This window comes from Camellia sinensis, chromosome 8, assembly GCF_055761805.1.
Source record: "Camellia sinensis isolate YWXY chromosome 8, ASM5576180v1, whole genome shotgun sequence".
Classification (NCBI taxonomy): domain Eukaryota; kingdom Viridiplantae; phylum Streptophyta; class Magnoliopsida; order Ericales; family Theaceae; genus Camellia; species Camellia sinensis.
This window is the reverse complement of record NC_138968.1, coordinates 54,785,525-54,806,136: the sequence shown is the minus strand read 5'-3', so window position 1 is coordinate 54,806,136 and position 20,612 is coordinate 54,785,525. Positions and strand designations below refer to the sequence as shown.

General features: G+C 37.6%; 2 protein-coding genes across 7 annotated transcripts; both read right to left on the bottom strand.

The window, feature by feature from the left end:
* Positions 1-13,103: 13,103 nt before the first annotated feature.
* Positions 13,104-16,648, bottom strand: LOC114278714 (ATP-dependent 6-phosphofructokinase 7-like). Of its 5 annotated transcripts, none has more exons than XR_014337689.1 (4): positions 16,462-16,648; positions 14,065-14,344; positions 13,586-13,666; positions 13,104-13,493 (listed from the first exon to the last, which is right to left on the bottom strand). XR_014337689.1 is itself a non-coding variant. In XM_082882664.1 (3 exons), exons 1-3 carry the CDS (start codon positions 16,603-16,605, stop codon positions 13,482-13,484), a joined length of 237 nt encoding a protein of 78 aa, XP_082738790.1. In that variant the 5' UTR covers positions 16,606-16,648; the 3' UTR covers positions 13,165-13,481. The 5 variants fall into 5 exon arrangements, 1 of the variants encoding a protein (XP_082738790.1); XR_014337691.1 differs by having other exon boundaries at positions 13,165-13,493; positions 14,065-14,182; XR_014337692.1 differs by having other exon boundaries at positions 13,165-13,493; positions 14,065-14,177.
* Positions 16,649-16,680: 32 nt separating this feature from the next.
* On the bottom strand, positions 16,681-19,921 carry LOC145789177 (uncharacterized). Of its 2 annotated transcripts, none has more exons than XM_082882662.1 (5): positions 19,814-19,921; positions 17,996-18,610; positions 17,698-17,881; positions 17,266-17,405; positions 16,681-16,794 (listed from the first exon to the last, which is right to left on the bottom strand). In XM_082882662.1, exons 2-4 carry the CDS (start codon positions 18,184-18,186, stop codon positions 17,337-17,339), a joined length of 444 nt encoding a protein of 147 aa, XP_082738788.1. In that variant the 5' UTR covers positions 18,187-18,610; positions 19,814-19,921; the 3' UTR covers positions 16,681-16,794; positions 17,266-17,336. The 2 variants fall into 2 exon arrangements, with proteins under 2 accessions (XP_082738788.1, XP_082738789.1); XM_082882663.1 differs by having other exon boundaries at positions 19,780-19,893.
* Positions 19,922-20,612: the final 691 nt, after the last annotated feature.

Genomic DNA, 20,612 nt, shown 5'->3' with positions numbered 1-20,612 from the left:
AAATGGCCTCCTACTCGCCCATATCCTCATCATAGGGGATGGACCAACCTCCTATGTCTAAGCCAGTCAACACAGCGAAGTCTAGGGGCGTCATGGTCATGTCTCCAGTGGCAGAGAAATGAAAAGAGTTGGTGGTGTCCCACCATCTCTCTACCAAGGCTGCCATCAGTGTCCTCCTGGCAGGACAACGTGACAACCCGACGCAGAAGGGCCCGAACCCTGCCAAGTCTACTAAGTCTCGGACACCCTCCGGGAGCTCAGCGTACCAGTCCCGCGCGATGGTGGAACCATACCCCCGCACACTGCGGGAACCAACCTGCATTCAGAATGAATACATGTGTCAATAATGAAATGAACTGGGCTGTGTGCCAATGAAAGAAATGGGTTGTGTGCCAATGAAATGAACTGGGTTGTGTGCCAATGAAAGAAATGGGCTGTGTGCCAATGAGATGAAATGGGCTGTGTGCCAATGAAATGAAATGGGCTGCGTGTTCACTATCTACCTGGGCTGCGTGTTCAGAAAATTTGAAGTTTAGGCTGCGTGTTCAACTTTCAGTTAAATTGTGGGCTGCGTGTTCACTATCTATCTGGGCTGCGTGTTCAGAAAATTTGAAGTTTGGGCTGCGTGTTCAACTTTCAGTTAAATTGTGGGCTGCGTGTTCACTATCTATCTGGGCTGCGTGTTCAAAAAATTTGAAGTTTGGGCTGCGTGTTCAACTTTCAGTTAAATTGTGGGCTGCGTGTTCACTATCTACCTGGGCTGCGTGTTCAGAAAATTTGAAGTTTGGGCTGCATGTTCAACTTTCAGTTAAATTGTGGGCTGCGTGTTCACTATCTATCTGGGCTGCGTGTTCAGAAAATTTGAAGTTTGGGCTGCGTGTTCAACTTTCAGTTAAATTGTGGGCTGCGTGTTCACTATCTACCTGGGCTGCGTGTTCAGAAAATTTGAAATTTGGGCTGCGTGTTCAACTTTCAGTTAAATTGTGGGCTGCGTGTTCACTATCTATCTGGGCTGCGTGTTCAGAAAATTTGAAATTTGGGCTGCGTGTTCAACTTTCAGTTAAATTGTGGGCTGCGTGTTCACTATCTATCTGGGCTGCGTGTTCAGAAAATTTGAAGTTTGGGCTGCGTGTTCAACTTTCAGTTAAATTGTGGGCTGCGTGTTCACTATCTACCTGGGCTGCGTGTTCAGAAAATTTGAAGTTTGGGCTGCGTGTTCAACTTTCAGTTAAATTGTGGGCTGCGTGTTCACTATCTACCTGGGCTGCATGTTCAGAAAATTTGAAGTTTGGGCTGCGTGTTCAACTTTCAGTTAAATTGTGGGCTGCGTGTTCACTACTATCAATCTGGGCTGCGTGTTCAGAAAATTTAAAGTGTGGGCTGTGTGTTCACTTTCGAATTCGGGCTGTGTGTTCGACAAATCAGTGTTTGAGCCGTGTGTTCGCCTCTTAACTAATGTGTACTGTGCGCGTTCGCAATTAATTAATGAGCCGAGTGTTCAGAAATTCGAGTGTTGAAACTACATGTTCGGGGTGCAAGCAAAGTACTATGTCATAAGCTAAGCTGCGTGTTTAAGCATGGCAAAGGTGCTGAAATGTACGAAAAATGCAGAAAATGAAGTAAATACCTCTCGGGCCTCATGAGAGAGGTGATGCTCTGGCTCTCGGAGAAGCAGATCCCCGGGTGCTCGTTCGTCAAAGCTAGTGAAGTGACGGAAGACAGCACGCGGGAGGACATGTGCTGGAGGATTGTACCTCCCAGGAATAAAAGGTCGGGTCCTCGGGGGTAGGGTCATGGGATCGAAATCATCTCCGGCACCTGGAAAACCTCCGCCGTGGGGAGAATTACCCGCCATCTTCAGAAGATCTGCAAAAGAAAAAAAAAATGAATGAGCAAAATGAGCCGAAATTGGAAAAAGTCAACAAAAGTCAACTCTCGGGAAATAAAAAAGTCAACAAAAGTCAACTCCCGAGAAAATCTTCCAAATATTGAGACAAACTTACCTCAAGTGGCGAAAATGCGAAAAGAAGTTCCGAAACCGAAATTTAATCGTTTCAAAGTGCTTGAAACTAAATATTTTTGCGAAAACAATTTGCACGGGGCGTTGGAAAACGCGTATAGAACTCAGATCTGGAGAAGAAAGTGTTGTAGGAGGCAAGAAAGGAAGGGATCTCGGCTGCAATATATAGGCCCCAAGTCTTGGATTGAAGGAGCATCAAAAAGGAGGTGAAAATACCAAAATGCCCCCGAATTTGGGCATATGACCGGCCGGCCCTCTTTTCTAGCCGGCCAGCTATCTGCTTTTTGGAAAACTGGCCGGCCAGCTATTTGCTTTATGGAAAACCGGTTGGCCACCTCCCCTTGGGAAGATAACCGGCCGGCCATGTCCCCCACATGCCCACCTAGCTCCCTGCAAATTTTGAGGAGGATTGGAGTTCCCGGGACCTGAAAAAGTTCAAGAAAAGTACACTTCCGGTCGCGAAATTGCTCCGTCGGAACTTCGGCTTCAAGATCTGACATGTGTCTCATCATCATTCATCAAAATCAAAGTGTATCCTTTTTGAATGAGTTGTAGCCTTTCCAGGGAAGTGGATCGGAGGCCGTGATTGAGTCGCCTTCGCCGAAACACGCATTTCCGTACTCGTTATTTCATGACAAACGAGCACCCTGATTCATGCTCATTTTGTACTATCATGCACATAACTTGCATTCTCATGAGCATACCTGCATTAACATGCACATTTCTTGATATTGGCATACCTCTATGTTTGAGCATACGTTGTCACGCATGTTCCACTCTTGCATTGCGATGCATACACTCACCGGCGCTGCGTGTGTCGAACTTTCGGAATCACATTAAATATATGTTGGTAGCATGTTGTACTTGTTACAATTTCTCTTTTGCAGGCACGATATTGTATGTACGGTTCAATTGAGGCTGGTGCGACCAGACGAATCGCGCAGGTATCGTATCTTCTCCGTGTGAGACGTGGCGGGGATTGAATAATCCTCCGCATTTTTTTAACTGCATGAAATGTAGTTGTTGCTTTGCATTCTTGCTTAAAACTGTTGCATCTATTTGCGAATACTTGCTTCATTACAGCTTGCTGCATTCGCATGATCATGAGTGATAACCGGCTTCGCGTAGCGTATAAGTCCAACTTTCAAAACCGGCTTCGCGTAGCGTATAAGTCCAACTTTCAAAACCGGCTTCGCGTAGCGTATAAGTCCAATCTTCAAAATCTTCTTGCATTATCATTTACATTTTGCCCCCCTGCCTGCGGGCATGCCTGCGGACGCATCTCTGTTTATCTTGAACGTTTGTCTAAGTCTTCGGCCTTGTCAAAAATGGGTCGTCTCTGGGGTTTGACATTCACTCCTGTCACTTGTGACTTCCGAGTTCTGTCAAAGAGGGGCAACTGTAGACACCCCATTTTTGACCGACCTTAAGACTCAGACGTCACCGATTGAGCGCTTGGTGATGTTGCATGTTGTGCTCGTTCAGAAGTTTCAGAGTCGCGGCCGTGAGCCCTGCCTCCGGACTTCCGAACCCTCTTTTGTGCTTTGCCTCGGTTTGCGAACCAGTCTCGGTTTTCTCGATTTCTTTTCCTGAGGGAAGGGAGAGGTCCCGTAGACCATCTCTCAATGTCCGTAGGCTACATTTGGTGGCCGTAGGCCATCTTTCCCATTTCGGAGTCCGGTTTCCGGTTTTCGGAGCCGTCAAGCCGTGTGCCTCGGTTCGGGACCGCTTAACCATCTCCTTTTGCTCCGATTTTTGGCATACTTCCTATTTTCTCCCTTTTGAGGGACACTGGGGGCTGAGAAACCCACTTCGTGGCCGAACGCCACTTTCGGTGCTTAACAGCCCATTTTTCGGGACCTCGAACTGCACGTTTTGGCCCCCGAACATTCGTTTTGCATCGGTTTTCGTTCATTTTTGGCAGGTACCTCTGTTTTATCACCGGGGAGGTCACTGAAGGGTGGGAGGCCAGCAATTGTTGCAGCAACCAGTTATACATCCTCCGACGCCCTCCGGCGCCCGTTTTTCACACTTCCGGGCTAATGTTGAACCCCTTGGGCCCACATTCTTGAACTTTGAACCACATATTTGTGATGTACACACATGGGAGGACCCTAAAAAGTGGTGGCCGGCCATTAATGTTACTTGACCCTTTTGACCCCCTCCTTCCGGGCTAATGTTGAACCCCTTGGGCCTACATTCTTGAACTTTGAACCACATATTTGTGATGTACACACATGAGAGGACCCTAAAAGTTGGTGGCCGGCCAGTAATTCCACCTGACCCTTTTGAACCCCTCTTTCCGAGCTAATGTTGAACCCCTTGGACCCACTTTCTTGGACTTTTAACCACAGGGTTGTGTTGTACACACATAGGAGGACACCATCAATTGGTGCCCGGCCAGAAAATCTGCTTGACTCTTTTGACCCCTAGCCGGCCGGCTAGGGGGTGTGGCCGACCGGCCACCTGGAGCAAAAGTAACAGGCCGGCCGAGCTCCTTGCACTGTGCACTTTACAGCTGTGGAGCTTTATCCCCCAGAAAATATCTTTATCTGGAGGATATTTTGTGGGGGAAAGTTTGTCTTCTTTTCCCCCACCTTTACACCCCCTTTTTGGCCCTTATAACAAGCAAGCTATATCATTTGTTGGGGTTAGAAAAATTGTTCTTGAAGCCTCCATACACAACTCTATCTTTATCCCTCTCATTTCTTTGAAAACTTCTAAGTCCCGAAGCACCATTTCTTCTACACCACCAAGCTCTACCATCACCACTTCATTTCCAGCAACAAGGAAGGCTTCTTAAAGGCTAAAGGAGCTGCAAATTGGTCCAAGAAGCAACAAAAGCTTTGGTCTTCAAGGGTAAGTGACACTTCTCCTCTTTTGACCCCTTTTCTTGATCCATTTGTGAACCCTACATGCTTTTTGTTTCAAGCTCCGGCCCTAACTTAAAGGGGCCCTCTTTTTAGCTCATCTTCACTTTTCATTAAGGGCTCAACCCTGTTTGAGCCCTCCATGATGCACTTGCTTCATTGATCCTCATATATGTCATAATCGTGCATGCTATTTTTGGCCCATGAGTAATCTGTTTATGAGCATGTTGTAAACTGATATTAGGCTTATTTTGAGCCCCTCTTCAACATTGAAGAAGGGCTCAACACCATTTGGGACTTCCATGTTGTACTTACCTTTATACTCCCCTTTTGGTCCCATTTTTGCATAAATCGGCAGCCCCCTTTGCTTCTGTTTTTGGACCTTGGTCCGAACTGAAAGTGGCCTTATTTTGGCCTATACTTCATGTTTCATTAACATTTTTTTTCTGTTTGGTGATTATTTTGTACACTTCATGTTATAGCACCTTTTGAGACTCAATCTTGTCCTTTTTTTTAGCATATTTGTATATTGATTTGAGGCTTGTCATATACTGTAAATATTCATATTTTTGGTCCCTCTTCAATGTTGTAGAAGGAAATTTTTCAGTTTGGATTTTGCTTATACCACTTGCTTCATTACCCCTCTCTTGGCCCCTATTCTTGCATGCCATTTTTGCCATACCTATGCTTGCTGTTTGGCCATGTTTATAACTGTGAAAATGCCTTTTTTGGGACTGTCTAGCTTCTTTCTTTGCATTGCATGTCCATATTGTGCATGTTTGGCATAGCTATGGGCCATTTCGGGTGCCTAATATTGCATTTCGGGACAATTTCATGCATTTCGTGTCATTTCGGGACTGTTTTCCCCCATATTTTAGTGCTCAAATTCCATTAGAATGTTTGCATGTCATTTCCATGTCATTTCATCGCATTCTGTCACCGCCTCGGTTTGCGTGCCCGTGTGCACGCATTTTGAGGCACTTCATTTTTATCCGCCGGCATCCTATGTGAGTGTGGCTGAGGCTCACTCATGTTGGTATAAGCCCATTTGTCATTTTCATGTCATTTCATCGCATTCTGTCATCACCTCGGTTTGCGTGCCCGTGTGCACGCATTTCGAGGCACTTCATTTTTATCCGTCGACATCCTATGTGAGTGTGGCTGAGGCTCACTCATGTTGGTATAAGCCCATTTGTCATTTCCATGTCATTTCATCGCATTCTGTCACCGCCTCAGTTTGCGTGCCCGTGTGCACGCATTTCGAGGCACTTCATTTTTATCCGCCGGCATCCTATGTGAGTGTGGCTGAGGCTCACTCATGTTGGTATAAGCCCATTTGTCATTTTCATGTCATTTCATCACATTCTGTCACCGTCTCGGTTTGCGTGCCCGTGTGCACGCATTTCGAGGCACTTTATTTTCATCCGCCGGCATCCTATGTGAGTGTGGCTGAGGCTCACTCATGTTGGTATAAGCCCATTTGTCATTTCCATGTCATTTCATCGCATTCTGTCACCGCCTCGGTTTGCGTGCCCGTGTGCACGCATTTCGAGGCACTCCATTTTCATCCGCCGGCATCCCATGTGAGTGTGGCTGAGGCTCACTCATGTTGGTATAAGCCCATTTGTCATTTCCATGTCATTTCATCGCATTCTATCACCGCCTCGGTTTGCGTGCCCGTGTGCATGCATTTCGAGGCACTTCATTTTCATCCGCCAGCATCCTATATGAGTGTGGCTGAGACTCTCTCATGTTGGTGTAAGCCCATATCATATTTCCATGTCATTTACATTGCGTATACCATTTTCTCGATTTGCGTGCCCGTGTGCACGCACTTTGAGGCATCTCATTTTCATAGCATAGTGCATACTAGGTTGTATCTTAGATTGCATTCTGTCATTTTCTCGGTTTGCGTGCCCGTGTGCACGCACTTCGAGGCATCTCATTTTCATAGCATAGTGCATACTAGGTTGTATCTTAGATCGCATTTTGTCATTTTCTCGGTTTGCGTGCCCGTGTGCACGCATTTCGAGGCATCTCACTTTCATAACATGGTGTTTGTTAGGATTGTATCTTAGTTGCATTCATGCATATCATGCATATTGCATCATGTTCGGGATAGGAGTTAGCCCGGGCACGGGAAACGAGGTACATTTCGTACTCCGAGTGACGGAATGTGTCTCAATTCCCCAGTCACCGACACTCTGGGTTATCCATGATGGAGTTAGGTTTTAGCTGTGTTTCATGTGCATTCATTCTATATTGAGTTGTGCATTTCGACTCCTCGGCCATCATGCCTCGGTATGCGTGATTGGTGGCACGAGGATCGAGACATGCATATATCTGTGCAAATACATTGCTATGCCCCTTTCCTGCTCTCTGTTGCAGCAAAACGAAGAATCAGCAACTTTTTGGGGCTTGGCACGCATTTCAAGAACAGGTGTAAACAGAGGCTAATTGGGGCATTCTAGTGGATTTCCGTGCAAGACAACTCGGACATGCATCATCCATCAGAAGCAAGGCAGTCCCTGGCTTGCACGCCAGTTTTATTTGCTTTCTTAGTTAATTCATTAATTAATTAGGAATTTGTATATTTTTTTTCGGACTATAATATTCTTTTATTCGGGACTGTAATATTCGGACTGTATTATTTATTCGGACCCTCTGCGCGAGGGCATAATTGTAATAAGTGTGGGTGAGTGTGATGTATGTCTTCCAACCCCACGTCTTTCTCCCTTTTATTTATCCGCTTATGATGGTTAGATTAGGGCATGTTTCAATTAGCATACAGTATGACAACATGTTTGCATTCATTCATCTATTTTGCATGCACCGGGCTCGGCGCATCATACTAACTGCATTGTACTTTCAATCCCAAATTGAATACATGTTAGCTGTAGCATTTCATATGCCATGTTTAGAATAGCCGAGCCTGCTATAGTTGCATTTTTGCATGTGTTGCATTAGGCATTTCTGTATAATTAGGATCATGCATGGATTTCTAATTAGCTTTTGTTTTGGCTTGGAGTACTCGGTAAGTTTTATCCTTTAGGATCCTTGCATGCGTGTGAGTGACTGCCATGAATAGCATGCTTACCATGAGGCTATATGCTTATGTGATATAACTGCCTGAATGCCTGTGGGTGAAGGTTGGGTTATTTGAGTTGGAGCAATTCATCAACTGTGAGTTTTAAGCCCACTAGATAGTGGCAAAACCATCTTTTCTAAGCCCACCCGAGGGTGGCAAAATCTGCATTTTAAGCCTACTTGCGAGTAGCAAACCATCTTTCAAAAACAAACATGAAATGTTTTGTTCCAATTCAGGCGATCCAGTGTATACTTGTATGCGGTACGCATCACATGGTAACCTAGGCTAATAAACCGGAATAAGAACTTACAATGTTTTCAAAAATTGATATCGTGGTTAGTAGAGGCCGGTCTATGACCGGGCGAGCGGGGGTGCTCACGAAGTGACCTTCCCCAATCGTACCCAAGTTCCCGAGCCGAGGCAACTTTGGTGATGATGGACACGTGGCCTTTTGGCACCGAGTCAGGGTTTCCTAAATTTTCCAAAATAAAATATTTAGGTGGCGACTCTGTATCTGGCAAAGCAGTCCATGTTTGGCACTTCTTTCAAAAATCAGTTTTTCTCAAAACGATTTGCCGGATTTGGACTCTTTGGTTCAGATTTAGAACCGTGACTACAAAAGTCGAGTCCGAGCTGTAGCGAGGTCCCCCCGCGGGCTTGTTACAGTCGCCCAAACCCTATTTTGCACGACTAGCACACATTTGTAACCAAAAATTGATTAATAATATCTCCGAAAAGGTGCTTTTCCACGACTAACACACAATTAGTAGCTAAAAATTAAATGAAAACCAATAAAAAAAATTTATAATTTATAATGACAGTGCAATTAGCGACCAACATCATCTTTATTCGCCAAAAGTAAAGACAATTCCGACAACATGTATATTTAGTAGCAAAAAAGTGGTCTTTTACTGACCAAAAAGGTTTGGTAGCTGATGCATGTACCTTCGGCGACCAAATATTGTTTGGTAGCTAATCTGTCTACCATTGGCGACCAACTTTATTTTAGTAGCTAGTTGGTAGACCTTTGGCGGCTAAATTTACTTTAGTTGGCAAAATTAGTCGCCGAATGTGTTCTTTGTTGTAGTGCCTTAAGGTCGTATTTGTTTGGCTTTATGAGTGAGAGGATTTGACTAATAATAAGGGAGGGACATATAGAGAGTGTTTGGTTGTGGAAGGTTGTAATGAGATTAACACTCAAAAGGACTACGAATCCTCCTTCTTGGTTGGATTAGCATGGAAGGAAAACATATGAGATTCGAAATCTAATAATAACGTTAACGGATTAAAATATTAAATAAAATAGAACAAATATTTTTAATATTTTTTTTCAAATAATTTATTTGTGGAAGAAATATTTAATTTTTTTAATAAATACTAAAAAATATGATTTTTTTTTAATTTTATATATTTAGTGAATTTTTAAATGATTTTTATGTAAAATTTATATTTTTTTAAGTATATCTAGATTAAGCAAACTTAAAGTATAAAAATAATAATTATTATAATATTAAAAAATACTAAAAATTAAAAAATACTAATTTTATATATTAATACTATTTATAGTATTACTAATTTGGTGTTATCCAAACAAAAAACTATTTATCCTACATTTTCAACTTAGAGCTCGTTTGGGATACCCCATTGGGGCTAAAATAACAATATAAGATAAAATATGATATTTTAGCCAAATAGGATAAAATATCACATCCAACTTATAATCATTTTATTTTTTCTCTCACAAAAGTAAAAAAAGCCAAAAAACGTATTCCAAATAAGACTTTTTAGTTCCAGACTAAAATAGCTAAAAAATCAAAATGGCAACCTACATTCCAAAAAAGCTCTTAATATTATTACACTATTAATCTTTTCACTTAATTTTGTCGTACTGTTAATTTTTTCAATAATACTTGAGGGCTCAAAAACCATTGCCCCGAATTGGCTCAAATACCCAAAACGAAGTCGTTTTGAGTATTCCTCCTTTCCTCCCCCTTTTATTTTCGTTCCCTACCCTTTTTGAAACAAAAAAGAAAGAGAGGAGGCAAGAAAGAGAGAGGAGGAGAAAAGATGAGAGAAGTGGGAGGAAGAGAAGAAGGAGGCGGTGATGGTGGTAATGGCGGCGCCGGTTGTCCGGTTGGTGGCTCTCTCTCTCTATGCCGGTGGGTGGCCCTCTCTCTCTCTCTCTCTCATATATACATATATATATATATATATGTGTGTGTGTATAGATCTGTCTGTGTAGTGTGTTGATGATGATGTATTAATGGGATGAGAGGAGAGAAAATGAAGAAGAAGATCTGGTGTTGTTTTTTTTTTTTTTTTTTTTTTTTTTTTTTTGTGATTGTTGGATCTGTCTATGTAGTGTGTTGCTGATGCCGTATAAATGAGATAAGAGGGGAGAAGATGAAGAAGAAGATCTGGTAAGGAGAAGATGAAGAAGAAGATCTGGTATTTTTTTTTTTTGATGATCTCTGTATAGAATATTTTTTTTTGTTTTGTTTTTGTGATTGTTGGTTGTTGATGTTGATGATGTGTTGTTGATGTTGATACTCTCTCTCTCTCTCTCTCTCCCCCGCTACTCTACTCTATTCTACTCTCTCTCTCTCTCTCTCTTCCCAGCTCCCTCTCATTTTCTTCTTCTTCTTCATCTTCATCATCTCTGTTTCAGAACAGAAAAAAGAAAAAAAAAAAAACCCAAAACAACATCGTTTTGAATTCGAGCCAATTTGAACTAAATTTTTTTCGAGTTACATAGCAGCTCTGTAATCTTTTTCATCCTATTGAGCCACACAAACGAGGCCTAGAGAGACAAACATGGCTTTCTGCACTTATTAATTGTTCATTAAAAACTGTCCCTGCCAATCCACGTGAGGTTCCAGGCAAATTAGCAATTTGTATTTGAAACTAAATCTTGGAAATCTCAAACAACAACAACAACAATAATAATAATAATAATAATAATAATTAAAAAAAAAACTCTTGGAGGCACCATTTTTTAAAATTATTTTTTAAATAAATTATAATTACCTCCCTGATATTTTGTATAAACTTCTACAATTTCTGAAATAACAATGACCTCGCATCGTTTAGATTCCGTCTCTGGTTAATTTGACTCAAATGGTTATACAAATAATTATAATACTCTTAAATACTATTGAAAATCTTAGAGAACTATATATATATATATTATATGAAATTATCATTTTATTTCTCACAAAATTTTCAAAATGTAAATGTAATTCCTTGATATAATTTTTTAAGCAAAAAAAATAAAAATTCAATTATTAATCAAGGTGAGAAAAAATGTTCATATGTTTTGTTTGAATTAATTTTAAGGTTTAATTTGTAAAAATAGTTTGAATGAGAGCAACAAAGACACAGATATAAATTTTAGGTGTAAAAGATGATAAATATTTTTGAATATTTTACTATTCTCAAATAATTTCTTTATTCAAATAAAGTTCAATTTTAATTTTAAATGTAAGAAATAACAAACTGTTTGAATAGTTTATTATTCTCAAATTAATAATTCGGTAATCCTTAATTTCGAATCAACTAATTTAATTTATTGTAATGAGATTAGATTTTTTTTCACTTTTATGTTTATTTTTAAATTTTTTTAATAAAGTGAGAAATATTATTGACTTGTGTTTTTTTTTTTTAATATGCATTGACCCAAAAAAAAAGAGAAAAGGCCACTAACTTATATTTTATGCATAGAAATAATTAGTAACAAAAAAATTATGTTGAAAAATACCTATTTTGAAAATTAGAGTTTGAATACAAATTTGAAAAATACCTAATTTTTTTATAATATATATTAAAAAATATATATAGGCATTTATTTATTTTTATTATGAAAAATAGATTTTTGATAAAAAATTAGAATTTTAATAAAAATTTGAAAGAACATATTTTTAATAAAAAGTTATCTTAAAAATACATATAGCTACTCTGAATATAGCTCATTTAAACTAAAGACGTTTATTCTTTTAAGTTAGGATTTAAGATTTATATATATTAGTGAACTGAATATGAGTGACTAGGCTTCGTTTGGGATGATAAAGGTTGGGCTTTTTTGGCTAAAATAGTCACAAAAAATAAAACATCACATCTAATACATAATTATTACATTCTTTTTCTAACAAAAGAGCCAAAAGAGAGCCAAAAGCCCTTCTCAAACTACGCTTTTTAGTCCCAGGCAAAAATAGTTAAAAAAGTCAAAAAGTCAACCCGCTTCCAAAACAAAGATTCTCTCACGTTCATTTTATTTAAAAAAAAAAATTAAAGTTGTTTATTTTTTTAAAAAAAAGTTACAAATTTAAATAATAGATTCATGAATTCAAATGATAAATGTTAAAAAGATTTAGACATTAATTTTAGAGATATTATTAAGGTGTTATCTATACTAACATTAATTTTAGAGATGTTATTGTTTCTTAGATATTTTACCACTAAAAATTACGAGTAGTTTTTTCGTTAAATATTTTAATACACTACAAGAATTAACATTTTTGGCAACAAAAAAATTGGTCGCTAAAAGTCCATTTTTGGTCAGCAAAAGTTATCTGCGACCAATTTTTTTGGTCGCTACTTTGGTCGCCAATTGAGGGTCGGCAAAAGTAATTCGCGACCAAAATTTTGGTTGGTCGGCAAAAGTTGGATTTGCCGACTAAATTTTTGGTCGCTAAATATTCAATTACTGCGACTAATTCATTTTGTCGCTAAAACACTTTGGTCGCGAAAAGTGATATTTTCCTGACCAAATATCTTAGTCGCCAATTGACACATTTCGCGACCAAAAAGTTTGGTCGCCAATTATCACATTCAACGACCAAAAAGTTTGGTCGCTAATTATGACATTCCACGACAAAAAAATTTGGTCGCCATTTGTTACTTTTCGCGACCAAAACTTTTGGTCGGCAAAAGTGAGATTCCACGACCAAGAGTTGTTTGGTCGGCAATAGATGTTTTGCGACCAAAACTGTTGGTCGGCAATTGTCATTTTTTGCGAAAAAAATTATTTATTTGTCGCGACTAATAAATTGATCACCAAAGCAGGAAAACAATACACCTATAATTCCCAATAATTCATTCAATCCATAATAAACCTATAATTTTAAAGCATCATTCAAATTAACTAAATCATTAACATTCGACACAATACATAATTTTAAAGCATCATTCAAATTAACTGAATCATTAAATATTTTCTTACTTTCCAATTTCCCAATAGGCAATAACATAGCACATAAATTCAAGGAATGGCACAAGTGATGTTCCATACAGTGGTAAACCCAACAACTACTGATTCAATTCCTCAGGTGAGTCAAATGAGATTAAAACAATTAGCCATAGTTCTTGCTTGCTATGCAGCCACCAATGTTTCTTTCCCTAAAACACAAACAAAACTAAAAGCTACAAATAAACTAAGCAAGAAAAAAATTCAGAGATCTCGAGAGAGTGAATTGTCAGCAGAAAACCACAATGGTGCTCTCCCTCCCTACAACTCATCCTGCAAATACAAAGCAACAAACAAGATATATCAAAGTGGATCCTTTGTGGAATTGATATTTTTAAACAATTAAAAGTACAAAGAAATCCTACATGTGCACTCTCTTCTGTAATATCAGCATCTTTGTCAGTTTCATCATCATCAGCCTCGGCATCATCATCATCACCTTCAGCCTGCAAAAAGATTTGGCCAATTTATGGAAAATGTCTTCAATAGTTCACACATGATAGCAGCTAAAGAAAAACACAAAAGAGACCACTTACATTCTAATGGTTTTACATGTTTAGTATGCTTGGAAAAGCACATTCAACTCACAAAGCATTGTCTCAACTGTTTAGAACAGAGTTAATTACTGTCTTATACTGAAAGATTATTTAGAACAATGTCTTATATTAAAAATGTGCAACAAGTGAATTCTTTTCCTGACCCATAGAATAGAGTCAATTACTGTAGTCTCTCAACAGCCAAATCTAATGTAAACATGTATTTATGTTCTTCTTAACAAACAAGTTGTTTGGTTGGGTGCCCTAAACTCTAAAGTAATTAATAAACTCTACAGAAGTGAACAAACCTCCATGAATCTCCTCTAGGCTTCACAGTAGTACTGACTGGCAGTCACCAGATCATTTAATGTTCCACAGGATAGCAGCACAGCCCAGAGGACTTAAAAGCCCAATTCTACTCCTGAACTACACATCAGAACAGAAACCACAACTTCACAGCAGCAACTCAGATCATCACCAATTTAGATAGTTAAGGTTGCTTAACTATCTAACAAATTGACTTCTAAGTTAAACCAATTCAAACCCTGACCATAATGAAGTTCCACCCAGCAAGCAAGGACACAATCACTATCAACAGATCCAGCAGCAGCATAAATATCAGAAACCCAATTCTACTACTGAACTACACATCAGCACAGAAACCATAGCTACAGCAACAATATCACAAGCAACAACAACAACTTCACAGCAGCAACTCAGATCATCACCAATTCAGAAAATAAAAAATTGAAACATAAATTAAGGTAGCTTAACTATCAAACAAAATGACTACTAAGTTAACCCAATTCAATCCCTGACCATAATGAAATTCCACCTAGCAAGCAAGGACACAATCACCTACCCCCCACACACCTACGAACCTGATCCAGATTCTCAACCATATCATGGACTGAATAATGCAACAACCTAGAATTATATTTAATCCACAAAGCAATTCTGGTTTTGATCAGATCGCAGACTTCCTCTAAGGTGCAAAATTTATTCTGTCCATTACTTCTGGTTTTGAACTACAAAGAACATTACTTCATAAACCTTTTCCAGCTTACCCTTTTTTGTTTTTTCAATTATAAAAAAAAACATCTAATCATATCTCTTTACCTTTTTTATCTTTACCTTAATCTAATCTAGACCTTGACCTAGTCAAGGTCTTCATATCTGCTGAAGACCTTGACTAGATTAATATCTAATCATATCTCTTTACCTTAATCTAATCATATCTGCTTTTTACCTTAATCTAGTTAAGGCCTTCTAATCTAATCATATCATTACCTTAATCTAATCAGAATAAATGAATAAATGTAACAAGAATAAATGCATAAACTCTAAGGTTATAACAACTATTGATGCAATGGGAAAAACTTCCTGATCAACACAATTATGACACATTTTCTTCAAGTATCTTGATCGATCAAGAATAGCACAAGGCGAGCTATTGGATGGACTCATCTGAAAGTTTAACGTGGAGATAAATGTCACAATCTGAAGTCAAAAATTAGTACATGTAGTTTGCATCTTCAAAAAAGATAAATATGTATAAAAAACTTGCCCTTTCAAGATCACAAATGTAGTGAACTTCAATATTAACTAGTTTTCATTTTGAAATAAGATATTTCCAAATTTCACAAGATACATATATTAAAACAAATATTCCAAAATAAATAAATTTGGCACCACTCATTTATGCACAAACTCCATCATAAACAAACAAGCCGATTCTGATTAAAAAATGATTCCAACAATTTTAATTTTACATGAATATAGCAAATTAATGTTACCAGCAATTTTATAGTTAATAGTATTGGACAACTATGAGCAAAAAGAAACTCATAGAACTTTAATTAGCATGACCCATCACTTCTACCGAAGAAATCTAACTATATAGCAATGGATAAAATATAACAAGTAATGCATGAATATTGGGATTAAATATTAGTAAAAAGGGGGATAGTCAAATGTTAATTATCGATCTTGTATTGATCATTTAGAAGTCATCAAAACAAGGTTTATAATTGACTTAGAAGAAATAATACCAAATGAATCAAAGTTGAAATGAAGGTATCAGCTTTATATAATCAGGGCATCAAGTTTTCCCATTTCTGTGAGTAGCTTGTGCAACAATAAATACCAGTTATTCTTTTATTCAGTTGCATCAAGATCCTCCTTACAGAATGCTCCATTTCATAGATAATATATAATACCGACTGTCATGGACATAAGAAGAAGAATAAGAAGAAAAAGGTGCTGATAGAGGTCTAAGCGCATTCTTGTGACTATTAAGGAAGGGAGGCTGCAACAGATTCAAATAACCAAAAAGCATCTGATCCTTTCAAGTGGGCTCAATGTTTCATAAATCAAAACAAATTGGCTCACAGGAAGAAGTTCACAAATTGACATCAATAAAATTTTAGCTGTCGTCTTTTGCCAGTTAAGATTTGATAAAATAAATAATAATAATAATAATAATAATAATAAAAATTAGCTATCCATTTCTGATTGGGCATTATTACTTCGTAACAAACAACATTAATCTGGGATTACAATTATGATTGGAGTTGGATTCTATACCATACCCTTTACTTCTTTCCTATTCTTCTCCGAGTAAATACAAGAGCTTCACAGACAATACCCCTTATTATTAACAGAGTGCAATCATAGAACTAACTATAGGATCTGGAAGAACTCACATAGAAAGGAATATAAGTTTGTCTGCCATTAACAAGCCCACTTGTGTAGCCTGTGTACCCGGCCATAGCTCCATGAACAACACTCTGAGCAATGAGTGTACAATACACATTGTCAGCTGCATTGCTTCGAATAGCCCGGATCATGTATGTAGGATTTGTCAGAAAAATTGATCAGGTCCAAATCTTGTTATTTCCCTTCGCAGCACTCTGTTTGATTATTTCTCCAAGTTTAGTTCAAGAAGAAACATAAGACAAACAAGAACGGGAAGTGAGAGGTTACTGACCTATATATTTAAGTGTAAGAACCATCTTATTTCGTTTTGCAAAATGTTCCTACAAAACAAGAAAGAACCAGTAAGCGACAGCACGAACCTGTTATATTATCACTTGGGAATGCTCATCTTATAGAAAACAAAGACATCACAAAATATCATAAAACTAAATTCATCAATGAATTATCCATTTCCATTAGATAGCCATGTAATTTTACACTTGTGGTCATGAAGAACATCTGCATGTTTACAAACTGAGAACGTAAATTGAGAGGTATAAATTATAGTAAGATGCGAAGTTTAGGAAAAATAAAATAGGGGAATAGTTTTTCCTCCCCTCTTTTTGACTAGAAAGATTCTCAGTCAAAGGATTAAAACTAGGAAAATTGAAGATCAACAAGTAGCATCACTAGTCCAGAAGAAGAAATTGGAGTCTAGAAAAAGATAATGCATTAATATACTTCCAAATAGCCTCTGCATAAAAGAAGACAGTTCCAAAAGAATACGTAATGAACTTAAAAAAGTTGCTTACATTATGAGGCCCAATAATGGTGCCTGTCCATGAACGCATGTAAATGTCATCTCCATCATCCATTCCATAACTCACAGTACCATCTCCAATACCCTTTTCTCCACGTTCAAGTTCCTCAAGCAATCTAAAGTTTCGAGGGACTGAAAAGAAACATAAATATACTATGCTTATGTTAAGGTTTAACTGGTAGTGTACCAAAGACATTTATCATGTTCAATACAACTCAATAAAATATACGCATATATATTCCTTACAATAAATTTATATATAAAATACGTAAATACTCCCCTAGATGCATCCCCAACCTTAGACTCTTCCATGTGCCCTTGCTCTCCCACCCCCACATTGAGCAGCTAAGATCCTTCTAGCACAGGGCAATAGATTGAGCAGCTATTCTCTGATAGATTAACATCATAAAAACATCAAAATTACCTGATGACTAATAGGTTTAGTATTATGAAGTATAAAAGAGAGAGGATAACAAAGAGTCTTCTTCTCTTCAAGTGTTTGCAAGATCTTAATTTGTAAAATTCCTCCACCTATACTTTTATGTGTCAATAGATGTTCACAGGCGCTTGAATCATCCACTGCTTTCCTCCAATCATTATTAATTAAACTGCGTATCAGATAGGAAAATAAAATCAAGCTATTATGCCATTCCATCTAATTGGTTCTAGAGGAACAATTTAACCAAATGGAAAAATAAATGAGAAAATCACATGCAAATTACCATGACTGTTGCTCATCTAATGAAGTTACATTTGGCTCTTCAACTGATGGTTGTGTACTTTCATCTTCAACAGCATGTACAGTGAGTCCAAACTGGCGATAATCACAAGCAATGGGCTGAAAGCAAGCCAGATCAACATGTACACCATAGGGACTTAAAGTAGGATTTGCATGTGTTTCAAGCCAGTTCATTATTAAACAAAAACTTGTTCTTAAATGTCCACGGCGAACTAAACGTAACTGAGCATTTAGACCAGCCACTAATCGATACCAGATAGTAGGAGGGACAGACTGCAATATGCAAAAATAACAGTCAACATCACTTTACTAGAAGAGATTGGAATGAGATGTTATGCTGGTAAAATAATTCATATGAAAAAAATAATCTTGAACACTCCATTATCTTTATCAATAACAAATAGCAGACTTGACTCATGAGGCTAGTGAGGTTATTGTCACTGTGAAGAGAGAAAAGAGCCATGTAACTTCCATCTCCTCCAAACAACAAAGACATTGGAAATCTTTGCTGAAGGCGAGGAGGAAGGTCAGCTCTTTTTTCATCTCCACCGAGGAAAAAATCCACATATCCAAGCATTAGATCAGAAGTTGCAGCTACCTGCAGTAAACAGAATAGATGTTATTAATTCTAAAAGTGGTTAACCACAATTGATATCAAACAAGTTGTAACAATACGTTAGGTAAATATACAATGTCAGTGAAAAATGTCATCATTGATTAACCAAGCATGTGTCATTGCAGCATTCTAGGAACAGGAAAACGAATCATTGATTAACCAAGCATGTTTTCAGTAAGGTGAAATGAGCACCGTGAAATGGGAAATGTCCCATTATCTGGGCACAATTGTCCTATTTTGCTCACCATGAAATGGGAAACGAATTGTGTTTCCCACAGAACTTGTTTCCAACTATCTGAGCACTGTAATACAAATGTTACTCCATAACACAGCTTTGACAAGATATTTAAACAAATGCTACCCTTGAGTAAATGGCATCAACCCTGTTGCCAAGAACTTTCTTTGTCCATGCAACCCAACACTTTCAATCTTCACGTCTCTTACACACAAGCTCTAAATCTTCTAATCTTTTTCGATGCAAGTTCCAATTTTTCTGTATCTGTTTATAAGATGCCTATATATATTGATATGTTGTCTCAAGAAACATGTTAATGTATATATTTAATGTTGCAATTCATGCATTGGGGTTGATTGAATTTCTGTATTTTTCACTTAGTTCCTTTTTTCTTTTAATGTTCATTGACCTTATTACTAGTTTTGCTTTATGGTGATTTCTTTTTGGCTCAATAAGACACCAAGTAATTTATTATCACTTCAATATACTGCAAATACCAGTGACATCTCAACTTTTGATCAAATTAGAAAATCCAAAACTATAAATAATCCTCAATGCAACATTAACATTAATGATAATGCATTTTTTACAAATATTCCACATTAACATCTCGCAGAAATAAGAAAGTCAAATAACAAAGTGCCATTCATTGACTTTGGCATTTGTACGAGATTTTCTAATGGAAAGACTCCTTCAGAAAAGCTAAGGGTAGAAAATAAAAAAAAAAATACTCCAACAAAAGTATATGTACCTCTTACACCAATTATTCCAACAAAATACTCCAAAAAAACAGTACTCCAACAAAAGTATATGTCCTGTCTGTGCTTATTAATCATAATGAAGATTATCCAATGAACATATACACAAAATACTTAAAATCACAAAACCTAAAGAGTAACTATTTTATCACACTAACCAATGAACAAATGTAACTCTTTTATCACACTAACCAGTGCCAAGTTGCTGAAAAACGTCCGCAGCAGCGGTAGTAAGGGGATCAATGTCTGGACATACAACATAGTAAGTCATCTGCAACATTTAATGAAGAATTAGAAAAAAATAAAACGTTGTAGAATCACTTGGGAAATAAAAAATGTTCAACACCACTTAGTAGGACCTCTTGAGTGGTGAATATAAAGAAATCATAATGAAAATGTGTTAAAAAATTGTGACTAACAACTGGTTTGATATAACTTACAGGTTTTTTGCAGAGTATATGGTTCAAGAGGAGCCTTTTCCCAGAGTTGCAGATAGCTTGCTGACGTCTTGAGCCAATCATCCTGGTACCTATTGCACAAACCACTATTTTTCCTTATCCCATGTGCAATTACAGTAAACTCTTACAGAAAGAAGGCCACGTTACCAAACCATCAACATACACAACAAGAGATATGCAAGCAACAAGAAAAATGTAGAGCATAGGAAGAAAAGGGTAAATCTGAAATTTCACATGGATTCCAACAAAATAAAGAATTACATGGAGCATATGTAGGGAATCTTCTAGTGGAGTTTAGGGTTAAGTTGAGTCTTCATTTTATGAATTTATAGGTTAGTATGCTGCTGGATAGGTCGCCAAACATCAATTTTTTGCGACCAAAATTTTTTTGGTCCGCAAAAGTGGTCGGCAAATGTGTGAATTCTTGTAGTGATAATATGTTAACAATTTAGGATTTTTGTTTAATATCATATAAAATTTAAGAATTTTATTCAATATTGCTAAAATATACCTGAGACTTTGTTAATTTTTAT